Source organism: Entelurus aequoreus, linkage group LG21 (genome assembly GCF_033978785.1).
Source record: "Entelurus aequoreus isolate RoL-2023_Sb linkage group LG21, RoL_Eaeq_v1.1, whole genome shotgun sequence".
Taxonomy (NCBI): Eukaryota; Metazoa; Chordata; class Actinopteri; order Syngnathiformes; family Syngnathidae; genus Entelurus; species Entelurus aequoreus.
In genome coordinates this window covers 10,589,131-10,610,614 of record NC_084751.1, presented here as the reverse complement: position 1 = coordinate 10,610,614, position 21,484 = coordinate 10,589,131, and the positions used below count along the sequence as shown (strand labels likewise).

The window sequence follows — 21,484 nt, the reverse complement described above, 5'->3', positions numbered from 1 at the left end:
TTTGAAAGGGTTAGCAATAATGCTACTTGATAACTGCCATTAGTGTAAGCAAATATAAAGTCCTCTCTTCGCTGCCGTTGTTGACGGAAGTAGTGACCGTGCACCCAGGAAATAGGGTTACAGTAATGCTTAAAATGAGCAAAATACTGTAAATATTACGTTATGAATGTGCCTGTTGCTTCATTACATATATCAAAAGTGCATGGGGTTTCTTTTAAAGGGCTTCATAGGCAGAACAGATCAAATACCAGTGACCTTGTTAGCCGCCTCATACTAGTAGTATTTCACTGTTTAGAATGCACAGAAAAGGGAAAGACATATGTTCTGGTCTCACGTTGTGATTGTGGATGAAAATTAAGTGCAGTTTCCCTATGATGGCTTTCATCCTTTCTGACTTACTTTGTTGGATACTCGTATTAAACAATGTCATAGAATCCTGTAATGTTTATGAATTTTTTGTGAGCTTGCAGAAGGTTCTGGATGCATCTGCAGTTTTTTTTAAAGATGTTTTTATACAACTCCGAATCAGAATGTGCAGGTGTACCTAATCATGTGACCGGGTGAATCTATCCATCCACCATCTTCCGCTTATTCGAAGGCAGCTGGAGCAGATCAGCCTAGATACCAAGTAATACAAGCAATTATTGCTAATACCGATATTTCTTTACTAACTTGTAAACCATACAACGGCGGACAAAAGCATATCGACAAAATAAAACTACTATTGGCTCTAATTCAAGTCGATAACATATCACACTAGTATTGATATCTAACAATCAATATTGTATTATCTACCCATCATCCTTTGTTTTGCGGCACATTGTCTGTCACATTTTAGACAGTTGAGCATAAACAATAGATAACTTATTGTTTGGTTATTCAATTGTCACGTTTGGTAGTTTTACGTTGTTTAGTTCAGTAAAATATGTCTAACTCAAATTCATTAGCTTATAATTAGTTTTAGTTAACGATATATGTATCGAATTAATAGTACTAACGTTAAACTTAACATTGAGGACACATTTTAAAAAAATGCTTTTGGTGCCTTAGTTTTTAAAGCTAATTAAGCCTCATAATGCAGCTTTTATTTTGACAATATTGCCGGAAGTTCTGCGATTTTTCATCAGCTTAACGCTGGTTCGCGAAAGACCGCATTCTTTTGGAATATCCTCTTTACATTTGCCTCACACCACATGAAAATGACATTTAAGGAGTCCACCGAGCCGCGAGGGTGACGAAGGTAACATGTTTATTGAGAAACGTGACATTTAAAAGCGCGTTACGCTACGTACACAGTGTAGCATGCTAACGGTAGCTAGCGGCTGTAGTTAGCGCCATCGCCGCGGCGCTCTGCCCCACAAATGTCGTCGTTTGCCGCTCAGTTGGCATCTTTCCACGACGTTGCCGCGGTGCTTCTCAAAGGAGCCGCGACGAGGCTATAAAGTTAGCTTCACTGCCGCTACAAGCCGGAGGTTAGTCTGTGTCAAATCTCGCGAGAATACATTTGAATGTCAAGTCAATACAAAATACATTTTCTCCTGAACGGCATTTGTCGGTTCTGTCTTTATTGCTTTGTAATTGTTATTTATTGATGGTGATTTTGGATAGTCGTCATGGCGGCTGTGACTCCGCCCCCCGCGCTCCCATTGGCTGACGATGATGACGCTGGAGTGGCACAAACAAGTGAGGGTGTCCTCTTTTTCTAGCGCTTTCCTTCCTTTAGACGACTCGGTCCATCATTGTTTTTATCCTCCTAGGTGCGCCTACCGCCACCGCCGACATGTGCCATCGTCCTTGTCCACGCTGTCCTTGTTCCACCCTCCTGCCCCGCCTGCTCGCCGCTCACAGGATGGAGATGCGTCGCCTCCTGCGAGGAGCGCTGATGTCTTTGGGTCGGCGGTTGGACGCCCTGGAAAGGAGGAGTGGAAGGAGGCCGAGGAAGAGGAGCAGGCCGACAGAAGAAGATGGAGGAGGAGCCACTAAATATCCTCCAAATGGCTCAGATAACACATGTACTTGTTGTCATTACCTTATAAGGACTTCCCCTCTTACTCAACCTCTGACGCCGGTGTCTCATTTTGTTTCCTGTTTAGCTTTGAACACCTACCCCGGCTTTTCTGCATCCTTGTGTAGCCCCGCCCCTCTTACTTCATCGTCACTTGACCCGGTTCTCTGCTGGAAGGGCAGCCAATCAGGAGAGGAGGAGGAGGAGGAGGAGGGGAGGGTCAGAAAGCGAAGGAAGAAGAGCCACAGAAGAAGAGGAGCGGTGGAAGAGAGAGAAGAGGATGCTGGGAGGTTTGTGGGCCGCATGGTGCTCTGCCGGCCAGGGGGCGGAGCTAAGGAGGACGTGCCGCTCACGCTTGTCAACTTTAATCAAAGACAGGAAGGCGGCGGCCAATCAGCAAAGGCTATGAAAGATGTCGCCAGGCGGAATGGTTGCAGGTGAGAAGTGGATAGATCATACTTGCCAACTCTCCCGAATTTTCCGGGAGACTCCCGAATTTCAGTGCCTCCCATTCTCCCGAATTTCTCCCAATTCCCAGCCGGACGTAAGGCACGCCCCCTCCAGGTCCGTGCGGACCTGAGTGAGGACAGCCTGTCGTCACGTCCGCCTGGCCAACCAAAAAGTAACCACAGAACACTATACGGTATAGTGTTCTGTGGTTACTTTTTTGGTTGGCCAACGGTTTACGTTGTATTGCGCACCCTGACGGCAAGTGCGGGAGTCGGTTCTGAAGTATGAAGTAAAGAGACGTAACTTCGTCACCTCGCCTGGTTATTGACTCCAACCCAGAATATTACACTGCCCATACCTATGCTCCTTCAAAGGCTGTGCTACTGGCTGCGAAGCATTGCACTTTCAAATACAACAATGAGGAGAGCGGAGTGTTATGTGTATATGTGTAAATAAATGAACACTGAAATTCAAGTATTTATTTTATATATATATATATATATATATATATATATATATATATATATATATATATATATATATATATAAAATAAAATACATATATATATATATATATATATATATATATATATATAGCTAGAATTCACTGAAAGTCAAATATTTATTTTATTTATATACTGGTATGTATATATATATATAAAAAAATCTGATGATTGAGGAAACCCCTCATGAAACAGGCCTGTAGAGATTAAATAGTCTTGTGATTTTTTCCCATATATATATATATATATATATATATATATATATATATATATATATATATATATATATATATATATATATATATATATATATATATATAAGAAATACTTTAATTTCAGTGAATTCTAGCTAAATATACTCTTCATCTCAAAACCCCCCCAAAATCTCCCGAATATGGAGGTCTCAAGGTTGGCAAGTATGGGATAGATTGATGGATGAAAATGATACAATTGGGCAAAAAAGTGAAATAAATGGTCTTTTTTTTTCCAGCGACACATTTTCCCACAATGCTTTTCACTTCCTGCACTTGTCAGGCGCCTCCAGCCAATGGCGCTTCTCAGACTTCACCCCCGCCCCTTCGCACGGCTCCAATCACCGGACGCCGCGGCCATCTTCGCTGGTCTCCGCCTCCTTTGGCCCCGCCCCCCTGCTGCGTCTCTCTGTGGTGGTCGTGGCGGCGGCGGGGGTCTTAGTGATGGGCGGCACTTGTTGGAATCCCTGGCGGTGTCTGCGAGACTGGACGGCGCCGCCCAGTCTCAGCACCGATCACTGGTGGGTTGTTTGCCGTGGCCTCGTTAGCATATTGTGTCGCTCACGCTTGTGTTTGGATTGGCAGCTACGGGCGACCTTCGGCAGATCTCAGGTCAGTTGACGTTTTTTTCCAACCTTACTTCCTTCCATTGACGTCATGTTATTTTCAGTCGCAGGCACACCAAGCGGCGAGTTAATCGCGGCGCCTGGAGCCGCCTCCGCTTGGCCCCGCCTTTATCAGCTCCGCCCCTGGCCGACCAATCTGCATCCAGCACTAGGGAGGTTAGCGCCGAGGCTAACTTTGAGCATTCGTGAATATTTCGCCCTGTTTAGTTTTTGGCTCTTTTTTTGCTCACAGCAGAAAGAAAAACGAGTGTCCCAGATTCCAATCCGCCGGGCGCCGCCACGCGAGACGCATCTCACGCCGATGGGACTGCCCAAGGTCCAGAGGTAGGACACAATGATGCCCACCAGAAAGGACAAAGAGGACAAAGTCTTGATGTTTCAGAGTGAAGAAGAAAGACTTCAGCGTGGAGGAGATTTACACCAACAAGAACTACAAATCTCCCAGCAACAACAGGTCAGCGAGGTCACGTCACCATGACGATGACATCACAAACCACACGTCCCAGCATGCACTGCTCTCCCCGCAGGAGCTTAGAGACCATCTTTGAGGAGCCTCGGGAGAAAGACGGAGCCCTGCTTCTGATTGGCCAGCAGAGGCGGCGCAGGCTCCTCCTCTTTCCTGACTTCACTCAACCCAGGAAGAGGAAGCGGCCCCAAGGTATTCTGGGTATTTTTGCTAGACCAGCACACTCTAGATAACACTTTTAATAATACATTTTGACGACATGACATAAAAATGATTTATATCTCATACGTTATACCAAATTGTCATTTTCAAGTAGCAAATGTTGAAGCTTAGAGAAAAGTATGAAGGTTCATTTGTGTCTTGATTAGGAAAGCTTTTTTTTGGACACTGAATTTATTTAACTGATATTTTTACATTTGAATTGTGAACTGATTTTTTTATTTATTTCATTGAATAAAAATGTGTGAGCAAACTTTGTGTTTAAAAATTCCGTTTGTTAAAATACAGTGTAAAAAAATTAAGTGTTCAAATATTCTGTTTGTTAAAATTGTTCTAAAATTTAGTGTTTAAAAATGTAATGTTCAAACAATTTGTTTAAAAATTCAGTTGGTTGAAATACAGTCTCCTAAAATTCAATGTAAAAAAATCTGTTTTAAAAATTCAGTTTGTTAAAATACGGTGTAAAAAATTGTTTTAAAAATCAATTTGTTAAAATACAGTGTTAAAAAATCATGGTTTAAAAAATGCAGTTTGTTATAACACAATGCTCAAAAATTCAGTTAGTTAAAATACAGTTTTGTAAAATACAGTGTAAAAAAATCAGTGTTTAAAAATTCAGTTTGTTAAAAAACAATGTCTTAAAATTTAGTCTAAAAAAATTTGTGTTTCAAAATTCAGTTTAAAAAATCTATTTGTTAAAATACAATGTAAAAAATCAGGGTCTAAAAATCCAGTTTGTTAAAACAGTGTTCAAAAATTCAGTGAGTTAAAATACTGTGTTCTGAAATACAATGTAAAAAAAATCAGTGTTTAAAAATTCAGTTTGTTAAAGAACTGTCTTAAAATTCAGTGTAAAAAATTGTGTTTAAAAATTCGGCTTGTTAAAATACAGTGTAAAAAATACCGTTTAAAAAATCAATTTGTTAAAATACAGTTTTCTAAAATGCAGTGTAAAAAATCAGGGTTCAAAAATTCAGTTAGTTAAAATACAGTGTTGTAAAATACAGTGTAAAAAATCATGATTTAAAAATTCAGTTTGTTAAAAAACATCTTAAAATTCAGTGTAAAAAATGTTGTTTAAAATTTCAGCTTGTTAAAATACAGTGTAAACAATTCAGTTTGTCAAAATAGTGTCCTAAAATTCAATGTAAAAAAATCTATGTTCAGTTTGTTAAAATACGGTGTAAAAAATTGTTTTAAAAATCAGTTTGTTAAAATACAGTGTAAAAAATCAGGGTTTAAAAAATGCTGTTTGTTAAAACAGAGTGTTCAAAAATTCAGTTAGTTAAAATACAGTTTTGTAAAAAATCAGTGTTTAAAATTTCAGTTTGTTTAAAGAACAATGTTTTAAAATTCAGTTTCAAAAATAATTTGTTAAAATACAGTTTTCTAAAATCAGGGTTAAAAAATTCAGTTAGTTAAAATACAGTGTAAAAAATCAGGGTTTAAAAATTCAGTTTGAAAAATCAATTTGTTAAAACACAGTGTTCTAAAATACAGTGTAAAAAATCAGGCTTTACAAATTCAGTTTAAAATACAGTGTAAAAAAACATTCAGTTTAAAAATTCAGTTTGTTAAAACAGTGTTCTAAAATTCAGCGTAAAAAAATAAATGTATCAAAATGCAGTGTTTTAAAATGTCGTGTGGAAAAGTTATTGTTTGAAAATCCATTGCAGAAATATTTGTTGCTTCAAAACTCAAGACTCACTTCTGAAATTTAAAAGTAAACCAAACCTGTCTCAGAACCAGTCAATGAGGTGTCAAGTTTTGGGTCTTGAGTTTGGAAGAACAAATAATTCCTGCACTGAACTTTCTTACACTGATTTTGTTTTACACTAAATCTTAAAACAGCCTATATGTCATTACATATGTGGGGGCGTGGTCAATATGACATCATCAATTCTGACATGAAAATGTTGATTTTCAATGATGCATATATTTTCTTTTAAAAGGCTAAACACATGTTTTATGTATATTTAAAACACAAATGTTAGTGTTATTAGCTATTAATAATACCATTAATAATAATATATATATATTTTTGTTCTTCTTATATCAGCAGAATGACAATCAGTACAAGAAATCTGACTTGGTAGATAGACTGTGCTCTCTTTGTTCAATGCAACAATTGTTGCTGCTTATTGTAAAATGTAACACTTTATTATTCTGCCCTCCCTGAATGTTGCAATTTATTTTGCCAAATGTGCAAACAGTCCTTTGAGTTGGATTTGGAAAATATAACTAGGGGCGGGACCAGCTGCTAATGCGCTTCTGACAGCCGATTTAGATGGACTTTGTTTTAAAAATAAAGCAATGTGTAACATTGTTATGATATTTGAGCTGTTTTTCAAACGTATTATAGCCAATAGTACATAAATAATAGATGATATAATATATCGATTATTAGAATATATCACTTAAATTTGTTTTCATGTTAAAAAAAAGTTTTCATGGAGAGAAAAAAAGAAGAAAAACCTTATTTTGAAGGTTTGATGGCATTAGAGTTGCCCATGTAAGGAAACTGACTGCATTTTAACAAACTGGATTTTTAAACAAAAATTTTGCTGATAATTTTTTATTTAATGTAGAAAAAAAATTCAGTTCAGATAATTCAAACACAAAAAAAGAATGTTTGGGAAAATCCTTATTTTTTAATTTTTTTTTATTTTTTAATTTTTTTTCATTTTCCCCATTCAAAATGAATTGTCCATTTTTCAACCGATTCAAACCATTCCACTTTCAACACATTCAATTCATCCTAGACATTCAAACTACCATTTTTCCACATTCAACTAATTTCCAGGAATTCCTGTTTTTTTGTTTTGTTTTTAACCCTATTTCCAATCTTTTTAGTTTGACTACCGGTACTCCTTTTCCTTTTTTCATCCCGATTTAAACAATTCCAACACCAACCAATTCATCTAATTCAGGACATTCGTGCTACTAGTAATTTTTTTTCAAATCCCTCATTTCCCGAAATTCCCAAATTTTTGGGAAATTCCCATTGAAATCAATAGGACATTCTTCAAAGTTCCACAATTCCCACATTTTTCATCTGATTCAAACTGTTCCAACTTCAAAATATTCTGCCTGTTTGGGAATTGTGTGCTCTACTTCAACAATTATTTTAAAAAATTCCCGGATTTCCCATAATTCCTTTTTTTTCCTTTTTTTTAAATTTTTTTTTTTCATTTTCCCCATTCAAAATGAATTGTTCATTTTTCAACCGATTCAAACCATTCCACCTTCAACACATTCAATTCATCCTGGACATTCAAACTACCATTTTTCCACATTCAACAAATTTCCAGGAATTCCTGTTTTTTTAACCCTATTTCCAATCTTTATCGTTCTACTCCTTTTCCTTTTTTCATCCCATTTCAACCGTTCCACTGTCAAAACATGTTTCTTAGTCAGGACTAAAAAACAAGTTGGTTTAGGATCTAGAAACATTCCTGGTTTTCCCGAAATTCCAGGAATTTCATAGTACAATTTCTCAATTAAAAAACTGTTACTACTTTGACATTTAGACTTAGACTTAGATTTTCTTTTTATTTTCATTCAAATTTGAACTTTATTGGGACATTTTTCAAGCTCTTCAAACCATTCCAACATCAACACATTCCACTCATCAAACTAACACTTTCCCAAGTTCCAAGTCAAATTCCGGTTTTCCTGGAAATTCAAACTCTTCAACATTTAAACCATTTCAACATTCACACTATTCTTACATTCATACTACATTCTGTCATAATACAGTGTAAGATGATTAGATTTATAGTAGTGAAAGACGAGCACATTAATGATGCTTTTTAAGTTATGTTACACTCCAGAAGAAAATAAATGGGTTGTGTCTCTTTAAAGGGGCGGGGCTTCTAGCCGCCTTTACGCCAAGGAAGCGTACCGGCGCTCGGCGTCAGTACGGCGCAGTGGAAGGCGCCGACGAGTCGGACGTGGACGTGATGCTGGTCGAGCGGCTGAGCGCGCTGGAAGACTTCCTGACTCGTCAAGGACTGGACATGTGATGTCACTTCCTGTGCCGACGTTTGGCTTGGATTCATGTTGCGGAAGGCCACGCCCGCTGCAGACGTGGCGTTTTTAATCATTCAAATGGGCTATTTTTGGAACGAATTAAGTTTTTAAAGTGTAGAGAACTTCTGGAGAAGGTCTTAAGAGATGATAGTGTGGACCACGAGGGACATGTGCGGGGGGGAAATGCTGCTGTGTTGAAGCTGTCACTCAATTAGAGTCAAGACAACGACAAGCCTGTGAAATAAATTAACTGTGCACAAAATAAACTGTGAAAGCATGTTTTTATCATTTATTTCTTATTGTCACTCAATATACTTGCCTTTGAACACTTTGAGTATGTAATAATAGAAAAACGCGATGTAAAATCTAATCCATTATTATTATTATTCTATTCTGTATGCTACTATGGTTAGCATCAAGAAAACCTTGTTAATCAGTATTAAAAACTAGATTAATACCTCATTTATAGCAACAATATAATTGATCTTGATCAAATATACCCAAATATTGTTATAACTAAACAGCTTGAAAAAAATCTAACTACGCATTTATACGTGAACTTTACATCGCTTACGCAATGGCAGGGTCTCAATTGTCGATGACGTCACTTTCAGAAGCGCGCGTGACCTTATATGGGCGTGACTGCTGCCGACTTCCGCATTTAACACCTCTTGAGGGAAAATACCAGAGGAGTAGCGATGCTGACCAATGGAAAGGCTGATTGTTCAGAGGAGGCCACGCCCTCAAGAGCCGTAAACAAAAAATACAAAAACAGAGAAAATTGTAACCAAAAACGATTTGCAGTTCAAATGTTTGTATACTATCAACAAACACGTTGTTCGTTTTTCCAAATGATGAGATGTTTCCCTCCAAAATAAGGGATTTTTTTTTTCTTAGACTTTTTTTTTTTTTCCACTGAAAATTTACAAATATTTTTTTTCCCCTAAAAAATAAAAGGAAATTTTAATTTTTAATATTTCAGTAAATGTTTTATACTATATTACTTGTACAATACTATATTACTATATTAGAATCGTTCTCCTGTGTTGTTGTAATCAACCAAGTAGAGACAAAGTTACAAAACGATGATGCGTTCCAAGTCAAAGTATCAGTGTCCGTATCGATACATGTCCTGTATTTACTTTGTATCGAATCGATACCAACATTTTGAGTATCAACCATCCCTACTTCGCACACCAGTTGTCAGATTAGCAGGCTAGTTTTCAAAAAAATGAATGTATTCATTACATAACAAACGGGGGGCTGGGGGGGGCAGGGTATTTTGATTTATTTTTTGCCTTAAAAAAATACAATCGTGTGCTTATGGACTGTATCCCTGCAGACTGTATTGATCTATATTGATATATAATGTAGGAACCAGAAATATGAATAACAGAAATAAACAACACTTTTGTGTGAATGAGTGGGGGGGGGGGGGTTTGGGTTGGTGCACTAACTGTAAGTGTATCTTGTGTTTTTAATGTTGATTTAATAAAAATAAAAATAATTTTTTATTATAATTTTTATTTTTTTTATTTTTTATTTTTTTCAATTATTTCTTGTGCGGCCCGGTACCAATCAATCCACGGACCGGTACCGGGTTGGGGACCACTGATATAATGTATGAATATAAGACATACTTGCCAACCCTCCCGTTTTTAGCGGGAGAATCCCGATATTCAGCGCCTCTCCCGACAACCTTCCGACAGAGATTTTCTCCCGACAAACTCCCGGTATTCAGCCGGAGCTGGAGGCCACGCCCCCCCTAAAAAAAGTCTGCCGCAGCTGCGATTGGACCTGACCAGCCTCCGGGCACAAGTACTGGAGTACCAATTGCTTGCCAGGGAAGATCTTCCCCAGGAAGCAAGGATTGACCGGTTTTGGGCCATGCTAGATAGATAGATAGATAGATAGATGGATAGATAGTACTTTATTGCTATATGCTAGGGAGAGATGGAAGATTCCACACTCTCGTGCATTTGATGAAAGCACTTTTGTGCGTGCCACACAGCAATGCATCATCAGAGAGGGAGTTCAGCATGGTTAGAAAAATAGTGACAGAGAATAGAAAGAGGATGGACAATTCAACCCTTAACAAAGCATTGTACTTTCAAGTACAACAATGAGTAGATGAGTGTTGTGTGTGTGTGTGTGTATATGTGTAAACAAATGAACACTAAAATTCAAGTATTTCTTTTATTTATATATATAATAAAATAAATAAATAAATAAAAAAATAATAATAATAAAAAAATAAAAATTAAAAAAATAAATATATATATATATATATACATATAGCTAGAATTCACTGAAAGTCAAGTATTTATATATATATATATATATATATATATATATATATATATATATATATATATATATATATATATATATATATGAAATACTTGAGTTGGTGAATTCTAGCTGTAAATATACTCTCCTCTTAACCACGCCCCTAACCACGCCCCCCCCCCCACCTCCCGATATTGGAGGTCTAAAGGTTGGCAAGTATGATATAAGATCATATGAGCATGCAAGACAAGACTGATGAGTGATGACAAGGACACATAACTGCAAGGTGTTGAGGCAAGAAGGAGGAAATAGATGAATGAATAAGTCAACGGAAAATCATCCACACAGGAATGAGAAACCAAAAATGACGCAATACGTTCGCGTTGACGTCACCGTCGTCAGCCAGCCGGAGAAGATTGTGGTTATTCCAGTTCGAACATTTATTTGGTGAAACGTTATGCTTTCCACGCCAGTCTATATAGGTTACTGGACACCTTGTTATTTTTTTTTAATCACTCCCCCCGCCCCCACCTTTAGTGGTATTATAATGTGTACAAAATGACTGGATTAATAGGTTTGACTTCCTGGTTAACAATTATTTTGAAAGTGGTCGGAAGTGGGACAACCACTCCTGCCTGCCGGGTCAGCTGAGTGACCGTCCGCCGGTCTGCTGACTGTCAAACCGCAGGAGGCTCCGTTCGGGCGGGGTGGGACTCTCTCCGTGTCCCCGCTGGTGGATCTCCTGAGCGGACTGCTGGGCGCCTCTTCGGGCTGGGGGGTTTTGTTGGCTTCTCTGGAGCCGAGCTCGTCGCACTTTTGCCTGGAGAGTCCCGGTGTCCACTCTTCCCCTCCCGAGGCCGCTCGGCTGCTCGACACCTTTGAGCCCGGCGGCCCCCCCGCGGAGCAACATGGAGGTGTTGGAGGTCGTCATGCAGGGCCTGGCCGTGTTCGGCTTCTTGTTGTTTGTGGTGCTGTGGCTCATGCATCTCATGTCCATCATTTACGTGTGAGTAGCCCGCTTTAGCCTAGCATAGCATAGCATAGCTTAGCCGCTAGCTAGCTAGCTAGCACGCTAACGAGCCGCTTCCTGCTCCTCATTCGGACTTTGGAAAATAGTCCAAATATCAACATAGTCCAAACTCAACCTCGACGTTTTAAACTTGACATTTTTATGTGTGGAACTCGTATTTCGACATATCAGTAAGGGCGACTGGCCCTTAAATTGGACATAATCGCGATGTTTTGATTCAAACATGATGTAAATATTACATTGTTATTAATAGTTTATTTAATAGCAAATGCTCCACAAGTATTTGTTCTAAAGGGACATATTTAACGACTATTACACAATAATAAGTACACAATAATAAAAAACGCTCAGAAGCAATAAAATTGTATTTCCTGGTCACGTGACGCTTCCGACCTCTGACCCCTGCAGGCGCCTTCACCTTCACAAGAAGAGGTCAGAGGTAAAGCAGCCCTTGGAAAATAGTCCAGATATCAACACAGTCAAAACACAACCTCGCCGTTTTAAACTTGATGGTTTTCTGTGTGAAACTCGTATTTCAAATTATCAGTAAGGGCGACTAGCGCTTAAATTTGACCTAATCGCGATGTTTTGATTCAAGCATAATGTGAATATTACATTATTAATAATAATAAATAGGGTGAATGGCGCTTAAATTTGACCTAATCGCGATGTTTTGATTCAAACATAATGTGAATTTTACATTATTAATAATTATAAATAAATAAGTAATAATAAATAGGGGGAATGGCGTTTAAATTTGACCTAATCGCGATGTTTTGATTCAAACATAATGTGAATATTACATTATTAATAATAATAATAAATAAATAAATAATAATAAATAGGGTGAATGGCGCTTAAATTTGACCTAATCGCGATGTTTTGATTCAAACATAATGTGAATATTACATTATTAATAATAATAATAAATAAATAAATAATAATAAATAGGGTGAATAGCGCTTAAATTTGACCTATTTGCGATGTTTTAATTCAAACATAATGTGCATATTACATTATTAACAATAATAAATAAATAAATAATAATAAATAGGGTGATTAGCGCTTATATTTGACCTATTTGCGATGTTTTGATTCAAACATAATGTGAATATTACATTATTAATAATAATAAATAAATGAATAATAATAAATAGGGTGAATGCCGCTTAAATTTGACCTAATTGCGATGTTTTGATTCAAACATAATGTGAATATTACATTATTAATAATAATAAATAAATGAATAATAATAAATAGGGTGAATGCCGCTTAAATTTGACCTAATCGTGATGTTTTGATTCAAACATAATGTGAATATTACATTATTAATAATAATAAATAAATTAATAATAATAAATAGGGTGAATGGCGCTTAAATTTGACCTAGTCACGATGTTTTGATTCAAACATAATGTGAATATTACATTATTAATAATAATAAATAAATAAATAATAATAAATAGGGTGAATGGCGCTTAAATTTGACCTAATCGCGATGTTTTGATTCAAACATAATGTGAATATTACATTATTAATAATACTAAATAGGGTGAATGGCGCTTAAATTTGACCTAATCGCGATGTTTTGATTCAACCATAATGTGAATATTACATTACTAATAATAATAAATAGGGTGAATAGCGCTTAAATTTGACCTAATCGCGATGTTTTGATTCAAACATAATGTGAATATTAAATTATTAATAATAATAAATAAATAAATAATAATAAATAGGGTGAATGGCGCTTAAATTTGACCTAATCGCAATGTTTTGATTCAAACATAATGTGAATATTACATTATTAATAGTAATAAATAATAATAAATAGGGTGAATAGCGCTTAGATTTGACCTAATCGCGATGTTTTGATTCAACATAATGTGAATATTACATTACTAATAATAATAATAAATAAAGAAATAATAATAAATAGGGTGAATAGTGCTTAAATTTGACCTAATCGCGATGTTTTGATTCAACCATAATTTGAATATTACATTACTAATAATGATAAATAAATAAATAATAATAAATAGGGTGAATAGTGCTTAAATTTGACCTAATCGCGATGTTTTGATTCAAACATAATATGAATATTACATTATTAATAATAATAGATAGGGTGAATGGCGCTTAAATTTGACTTAATCGCGATGTTTTGATTCAAACATAATGTGAATATTACATTATTAATAATAATAATAAATAAATAATAATAAATAGGGTGAATGGCGCTTAAATTTGACCTAATCGCGATGTTTTGATTCAAACATAATGTGAATATTACATTATTAATAATGATAAATAAATAAATAATAATAAATAGGGTGAATAGCGCTTAAATTTGACCTAATCGCGATGTTTTGATTCAAATATAATGTGAATATTACATTATTAATAATAATAAATAAATAAATAATAATAAATAGGGTGAATAGCGCTTAAATTTGACCTAATCGCAATGTTTTGATACCAACATGATGTGAAGTATTACTTTATTATTAATAGTTTATTTCACAGCAAATGTTCCACTAGTATTTGTTGTAAAGGGATATATTTAACCACTATTACACAATAATAAAGGACGCTTCAAAAGAAAAACATTGCATTTCCTGGTCACGTGACACTTCCGACCTCTGACCCCTGCAGGCGCCTCCACCTTCACAAGAAGAGGTCAGAGGTCAAGCAGCCCTTTGCGCAAATGGCGGGAGTCTCTCTGCTGAAGCCCCTGAAGGGCATGGACTCCAACCTCATCTCCAACCTGGAGACCTTCTTCATGCTGGATTACCCCAAGGTGAAGGAAGCCACGCCCCCCCCACTCCACTTGACCCCGCCCTCCCCGCTCACTCCAGCACTGTGTTTGTTCCGCAGTACGAGATCCTCATGTGCGTCCAGGACCAGGACGATCCGGCGGTGGACGTTTGTAAGAAGCTTTTGGGAAAGTATCCCAACGTGGACGCCCGCCTCTTCATCGGTAAGACCGCCTCCCTCGCCACGTCTTCTAGTCGCGGCGCTAACGTCCGTCAATGTGTCGCCGGCAGGCGGGAAAAAGGTGGGAATCAACCCCAAGATAAACAACCTGATGCCGGGCTACGAGGGCGCCAAGTACGGGCTGGTGTGGATCTGCGACAGCGGCATCAGAGGTCGCTAACCTTCGCCTTCTTTACTGCTTGTGCTAATGCTAACGCATGCTAACTGGGTTTGTGTGCGCAGTGAAATCGGACACGCTGACGGACATGACCAACCAGATGACGGAGAAGGTGGGCCTGGTCCACGGGCTGCCATATGTGGCCGATCGCCAGGGCTTCGCCGCCACGCTGGAGCAGGTGAGGCTAACTAGCTGATGTTGTATGTAGCGAGAGGGGCCTCCCAGACAAATTGCCCTGGGGCTTTTATTTTGCTAATTTTTTACATTGTAAAACTATTACGAATAAAAGATCAAACAGTAACGTGAAAAAGTTGCAATGTTGACTAATAACTCAAACACACACTCGACGTCTATTGCACCGGTTGCCCAGGGGGGTCCCCACATCTGCGGTCCCCTCCAAGGTTTCTCATTGTCCCATTGGGTTGACTTTTTTCTTGCCCTGATGTGGCATCTGAGCCGAGGATGTCGTTGTGGCTTGTGCAGCCCTTTGAGACACTCGTGATTTAGGGCTATATAAATAAACTTTGATTGATTGATTGATTGAAAGCTGCCATGTATTTGAATATTTCATGGATTTTTTGGTGTAGCACTAGATAGGGATGATACTCGAAACCGGTTTTCCCGGTTGTTTGATAGGAAAAGAACCGAGTCCTCGGACTCAAATCCCTTTTTAAGAACCGGTACCCGTTATCGAGACCACTATAGTAAAGGAAAAGAGTTGATTCTTTATTCGAATCCCGTCCCGACCAGAAATGCTCCGTGGGACATCACAGGAAATGACGTCACGTAGCTCAGTCATTAGGCGCAGATAGCGAAAGCAGGAAAACAATGGACGGGAAAAAGCGCTCCAAGGTGTAATAAAGTTCAAAACAAAAGCTATAATCCATCGAATAACTTTACTGAGAGATTTGAGCAGGGTACAAACACATGACGAACACTTTTACGACCAACCGGAAACATAGCAACCAGGCTAGCAACGCACCTCCTTTACGGCAGCTGTCGCAACGTTCTTAAAACAACCGCAGCACATACATATATATACAACATATCTCCCTTTTTGAACTATTGTTTTTCTTTCCTTGTAAACAAAACAAAATCACACTGTAGATGTGTTGTCTGTCTAATTATAAATAATGCAGACGAGGCGTGTTGGCTGAGTTCTTGACGTTTACTTTCACAGCGTGGCAACATGCAACACTTTTCGGGGCTACCGCGCATGCTCGTAACTCCCGTTGCATGCTGGGTAGTGTAGTTGTTATATTCTCTAGCTCATAACATTTTTCCCCCTATAAAGAAATAATTTTAACTCAATAAAGTGTATTTCTTTTTTTAGCTTTAACTTTTCATTTTTTAGCATTGTAACCACATTTGCAAACAACTTTTCCCTTCATAGAATTTTCTTTCAATAAAGAAATAAAGTGCAAAAATGTCAAAGCATCATAACAAACAGTTATGTCAAATAGCAGCAGAAGTGCACTTTTTGGAGAGCTGTATTATTTTCAGTTTTGTGCCCAAGGGACTGATTTTATTTAACACTATATTATTATTTATACACCTATAGTGATCACAGAGACAGGTTGTTTTTGTGTTACTGTATATATTTGTTTTTCTGAAAAATCTCACTTAATATACTTTGGGTAACAACAGTCAATATTTATTTATTTTATTTTATTTTTTTAGGTGGGTAACAGTCAATATTTATTTATTTATTAGATTTAATTTTTTTATTATATAATAAAAGTGAGCTTTTGTTAAACCAAATATTGTGTGTTTTTTTCCATATACAACAACCTATCTGGACTCGATAAGAGAATCGATAAGGAATCGGTTCGATAAGAGGATTCGATAATAGGCTCGAACTCGATAATTCCTTATCAAACATCATCCCTACCACTAGATGCTGTGTCTCAAAGTCAAGGGATGAATGATCTGTGGCCCCCGGGATGATATTTGATTAGTATTAAAACCAACGTTTGGTGTACCACTAGATCAGGGGTCCCCAAACTACGCCCCGCGGGATCCGGGGCCCCAGCATCCAAACATTTTTTTTTTTTTCTTTTTTTTAAATCTTTCTTTTCTAATCCATTTTCTACCGCTTGTTACTCTCGGTGTCTCCTAGCCAAATTTTTTTAACCCAATGCGGCCCACGAGTCAAAAAGTTTGGGGACCCCTGCACTACATGCTATGTGTCAAAATCAAGGGATGAATGATCTATTAAAACCGGCCCACAGGCCACAGCCGCCTGCTGCTGCTCTGCACGCACCAATACTCCATCAGTGTTGGCGCCAGGAATTTTCAAAATGGGGTCCCTGGGACCCTGTCAAGTCATAAAAATGGGGGTCCCACGGTACATTTTTGGGGTCCCACTTTTTTGGTAAGCGTTTTGAAAAGAAATGATAAATGTATGCATTATCCCGTTATATCTCACATTCTATATTGTGTTTTGGAAAAAGGTTGTCATAAACGTTACTTCATTCTTAAAAAACAAACAAATAATGCAAAAGAAAAGACATGATTATGCATATGTAAATGTATTCACTTATAAACATTCATTCACTTTCTGTTTTCCTTCATGGATCTAAACTTTACCGCTGCCGCTATTTTTTTCTATATTTTTATTGTCATATTTTCAGAATGGGGTTGTTCTATTTTTGGACAAAATAAGACAAAGAAACCAATCTGGAGTTGTCTTTATTTTGTAGTTGTAATATAGTTCGAGAGTCACTGATCTCCAGCATGGATTTTCAAGTGGTGGTCCACACCCAAATAGACTTGATGAAAGCGTGTAGAACAGGGTTGCTCACACATGCAAGCAGATGTGTCACAATGAAGTAGAAGAAGATGGCACTATCCACCCCCCAAAAAATCTAAGTAAATCGCGAAAATTGGAGATTTAACAGCGACTGTACAACAAAGTATGAATTTATTGAAACTGCTTTAGTTGTCAGCTAGCAATTAGAGCACCAGTTTTCAGCTAGCAATTATGGCTTTGGTTGTCAGCTAACAATTAGACCTTTAGTTGTTGGCTAGCAAATAGCACACCAGTTGTCAGCTAGAGATTAGCGCAATAGGTGTCAGCTAGCAGTTAGGACTTTTTTGTCAGCTCATGATTAGCGCTTTAGACGTCCGCTAGCAATTAGCACACCAGGTCGTCAGCTAGCAATTAGCGTCCTAGATATCAGCTAGCAATTAGCGCATCAGTTATCAACTAGCTATTAGCGCCCCAGTTGTCAGCTAGCATTTAGGGCTTTAGTTGTCGACTAGCAATTAGCACTCTAGTTGTCAGCTAGTAATTAGGGCTTTAGTTGTCAGCTAGCAATTAGAGCACCAGTTTTCAGCTAGCAATTATGGCTTTGGTTGTCAGCTAACAATTAGACCTTTAGTTGTGGTCTAGCAAATAGCACACCAGTTGTCAGCTAGAGATTAGCGCAATAGGTGTCAGCTAGCAGTTACGACTTTTTTGTTAGCTCATGATTAGCGCTTTAGACGTCCGCTAGCAATTAGCACACCAGGTCGTCAGCTAGCAATTAGCGTCCTAGATATCAGCTAGCAATTAGCGCATCAGTTATCAACTAGCTATTAGGGCACCAGTTGTCAGCTAGCATTTAGGGCTTTAGTTGTCGACTAGCAATTAGCACTCTAGTTGTCGGCTAGTAATTAGGGCTTTAGTTGTCAGCTAGCAATTAGAGCACCAGTTTTCAGCTAGCAATTATGGCTTTGGTTGTCAGCCAACAATTAGAACTTTAGTTGTTGGCTAGCAAATAGCACACCAGTTGTTGGCTAGCAAATAGCACACCCGGAGTCAGCTGGCGATTAACGCACTAGTTGTTGGCTGGCAAATAGCACACCGGTTGTCAGCTAGCGATTAGCACACTAGTTGTTGGCTAGCAAATAGCACACCACTTGTCAGCTAGCGATTAGCGCACTAGTTGTTGGTTAGCAAAAAGCACACCTGTTGTCAGCTAGCGATTAGTGCACTAGTTGTTGGCTAGCTAAAAGCACACCAGTTGTTAGCTAGCGATTAGCGCACTAGTTGTTGGCTAGCAAAAAGCACACCAGTTGTCAGCTAGCGATTAGCACACTAGTTGTTGGCTAGCAAATAGCACACCGGTTGTCAGCTAGTGATTAGCACACTAGTTGTTGGCTAGCAAATAGCACACCACTTTTCCGCTAGCGATTAGCACACTAGTTGTCAGCCAGCAGTTAGGACTGTATTTGTCAGCTCACGATTAGCGCTTTAGATGTCAGCTAGCAATTAGCGCACCAGTTGTCAGCTAGCGATTACTGCACCAGTTGTCAGCTAGTGATTAGCGCGCTAGTTGTCAGCTAGCTATCAGCATACCACTTAACAACAAAGTATGCATTTAGTGAAATTGCTGACTTTGATGTATTTTGTTTTCACGGTGGTTTTTGTCTGTTTAACTTTGCCGATCAAAACTGGTTAAATACGTGTAGCGCTGCATTTGACCAGCAGAGGGCGGTGAAGCTCCACCTCAGGTTTCATTGTCTTAAACCATGTGTGTGCAATTTTTGCTGTGTGTATCAACATTAAACCTGCTACGTTATGTATGTAACATACACAATATACTTTTCTAATGTTTATATTTTCAGTTCTACAATCCTAAATAAAGGAAGACGTGTAAAGAAATAAAACTGAGGAAGAAAAATAAATCAAAAGAAAAACGTCTGTTTCTTCAAGCTGTTAACTATCTGTCTCGGCGCGCACGCTGGGAAGGAGAAGTGAGGGCTCAATAATAAAATGTGTTGACAGTCTTAAAGCGGATGTGTTGACTTTGTAAAGAAGTAAACAAAGGTAAAAACAAATCCAAATATTGTTTGTTTTGAAAATGAAAAATATCCAAATGGCCTCCGCATGCTTTTATTTGTCAACTTTTGGCCAGTCCTGATGTAGCGTGACCGTCTTCTGCTTGCAGGTCTACTTCGGCACGTCGCACCCGCGCTCCTACATCTCTGCCAACGTGATGGGCATCAAGTGCGTGACGGGCATGTCGTGTCTGATGAGGAAGGACGTCCTGGACCAGGCCGGCGGGCTGGTGGCGTTTGCGCAATACATCGCAGAGGACTACTTTATGGCGAAGGCCATCGCCGACAGGTTAGCGTGCTGGCGTGGGGCCTTGTGGGCGGGGCCTTGGCGCTGACCTCCGTGTCCATTGGTTCTCCTCAGAGGCTGGAAGTTCTCCATGGCGACGCAGGTGGCCCTGCAGAACTCCGGCTCGTACTCCATCGGCCAGTTCCAGTCACGCCTGATCAGGTGACCTGTCCTTTGCGCGGGGGCTGACCACGCCCACTTTGGCGATGATGATGATGATGATGATGATGATGATGATGACGTTTTGGCATGTTGCAGGTGGACCAAGCTGAGGATTAACATGCTTCCTGGCACCGTGCTGGAACCCATCTCCGAGTGCTTCCTGGCCAGCCTCATCATTGGCTGGGCGGCGCATCACGTCTTCAGGTCAGTGGCCAATCACGTGGTCGTAAAAGTGGGCGGCGAGCAGGAAGTGATGCAATAAAAGTGTGGACTGTGTCCAGGTGGGACATGATGGTGTTCTTCATGTGTCACTGTCTGGCCTGGTTCTTGGCGGACTACATCCAACTGACGGGCGTTCAGGTACCGACACGTTTGTTGGGCTCCGCCTCCGCCGCCGCCACGCACCCAACTTGACTCTTTGATTGACAGGGCGGACCGCCGAGCTTCTCCAAGCTGGACTTTGCCGTGGCGTGGTTCATCAGGGAGTCCATGGCGGTGCAGATCTTCCTGTCGGCGCTGTGGGACCCGACCATCAGCTGGCGGACCGGCCGGTACCGGCTCCGCTGCGGCGGCACAGCTGAGGAGATTCTGGACGTCTAGTTGCCGCGACGACGTCCCTCCACAGAGACTTTAATGTTTTTAAAGTATTTATGTTGAATTTCGGTGCTAACGTCAACGAGGCCTCGGCGGCCAATGAGAGCGCAGGAAGACATGGTGATGCTGGATGACGTCGCCAGAGCGGTCCAATGGGGAGCCCGCGTGCTCCCACGCTGTCAAACAGTGTTATGAGCGTGCACGTGACGAAAAATGCTTGCGCACGCCAGTGTTGTGTCCCAACATTTCAGCTAGCAAGCGCCAGATTAGCATAGTATTAGCTGTTAGCATAGCCACGGGGGGGGTTCGGTTGATGACGTCACGTGACGTCGGATGAACCCGCCAGGTTGGCGTCCAATCAGACGTCCTTTCATGTCGCAGCTGACCAATCACAGCGCAACGTGTTGTCAAAACGGAACAATAAAGTTTTGTCTTTTCAAAATGAAACTGGCTGCGACCATTGTGACACTGTCCATCGTTTTGCTGCAGGCTGAAAGGTGAAGTGACGTCCATAATACTGTAATCTTCCGGGAATGTCTTTATTGTCTTGTCTTTATTGCCCAACATGCGATATAAGTACACCAATGTGCGTC

General features: G+C 39.2%; 2 protein-coding genes across 4 annotated transcripts; both read left to right on the top strand.

The window, feature by feature from the left end:
- The first annotated feature begins 1,081 nt into the window (after nt 1-1,081).
- On the top strand, nt 1,082-8,821 carry wu:fi75a02 (uncharacterized). Of its 3 annotated transcripts, none has more exons than XM_062031920.1 (11): nt 1,082-1,472; nt 1,609-1,683; nt 1,758-2,012; nt 2,094-2,442; nt 3,449-3,730; nt 3,795-3,821; nt 3,880-3,991; nt 4,068-4,159; nt 4,218-4,289; nt 4,363-4,493; nt 8,385-8,821. In XM_062031920.1, the coding sequence occupies exons 2-11, from the start codon at nt 1,614-1,616 to the stop codon at nt 8,543-8,545; spliced, it is 1,551 nt and encodes a 516-aa protein (XP_061887904.1). In that variant the 5' UTR covers nt 1,082-1,472; nt 1,609-1,613; the 3' UTR covers nt 8,546-8,821. The 3 variants fall into 3 exon arrangements, with proteins under 3 accessions (XP_061887904.1, XP_061887902.1, XP_061887903.1); XM_062031918.1 differs by having other exon boundaries at nt 1,084-1,240; XM_062031919.1 differs by lacking the exon at nt 1,082-1,472 and having other exon boundaries at nt 1,483-1,683.
- Nucleotides 8,822-11,152: 2,331 nt separating this feature from the next.
- On the top strand, nt 11,153-21,344 carry ugcg (UDP-glucose ceramide glucosyltransferase). Its single transcript, XM_062031917.1, has 10 exons — nt 11,153-11,847; nt 14,527-14,671; nt 14,749-14,851; nt 14,919-15,020; nt 15,091-15,203; nt 19,960-20,138; nt 20,211-20,297; nt 20,394-20,501; nt 20,579-20,657; nt 20,727-21,344. The coding sequence occupies exons 1-10, from the start codon at nt 11,750-11,752 to the stop codon at nt 20,895-20,897; spliced, it is 1,185 nt and encodes a 394-aa protein (XP_061887901.1). The 5' UTR covers nt 11,153-11,749; the 3' UTR covers nt 20,898-21,344.
- Nucleotides 21,345-21,484: the final 140 nt, after the last annotated feature.

Excerpts from the sequence above, each read along its gene's own strand:
- wu:fi75a02 (XM_062031920.1), top strand. The coding sequence starts at position 1,614 with ATGGCGGCTGTGACTCCGCCCCCCGCGCTCCCATTGGCTGACGATGAT. Across the intron at positions 2,013-2,093 it reads AAATGGCTCAGATAACACAT|CTTTGAACACCTACCCCGGC; the intron begins GTACTTGTTGTC and ends TTTCCTGTTTAG. Across the intron at positions 4,160-4,217 it reads GGACTGCCCAAGGTCCAGAG|AGTGAAGAAGAAAGACTTCA; the intron begins GTAGGACACAAT and ends TTGATGTTTCAG.
- ugcg (XM_062031917.1), top strand. The coding sequence starts at position 11,750 with ATGGAGGTGTTGGAGGTCGTCATGCAGGGCCTGGCCGTGTTCGGCTTC. Across the intron at positions 15,204-19,959 it reads TCGCCGCCACGCTGGAGCAG|GTCTACTTCGGCACGTCGCA; the intron begins GTGAGGCTAACT and ends TTCTGCTTGCAG. Across the intron at positions 20,139-20,210 it reads GCGAAGGCCATCGCCGACAG|AGGCTGGAAGTTCTCCATGG; the intron begins GTTAGCGTGCTG and ends GGTTCTCCTCAG.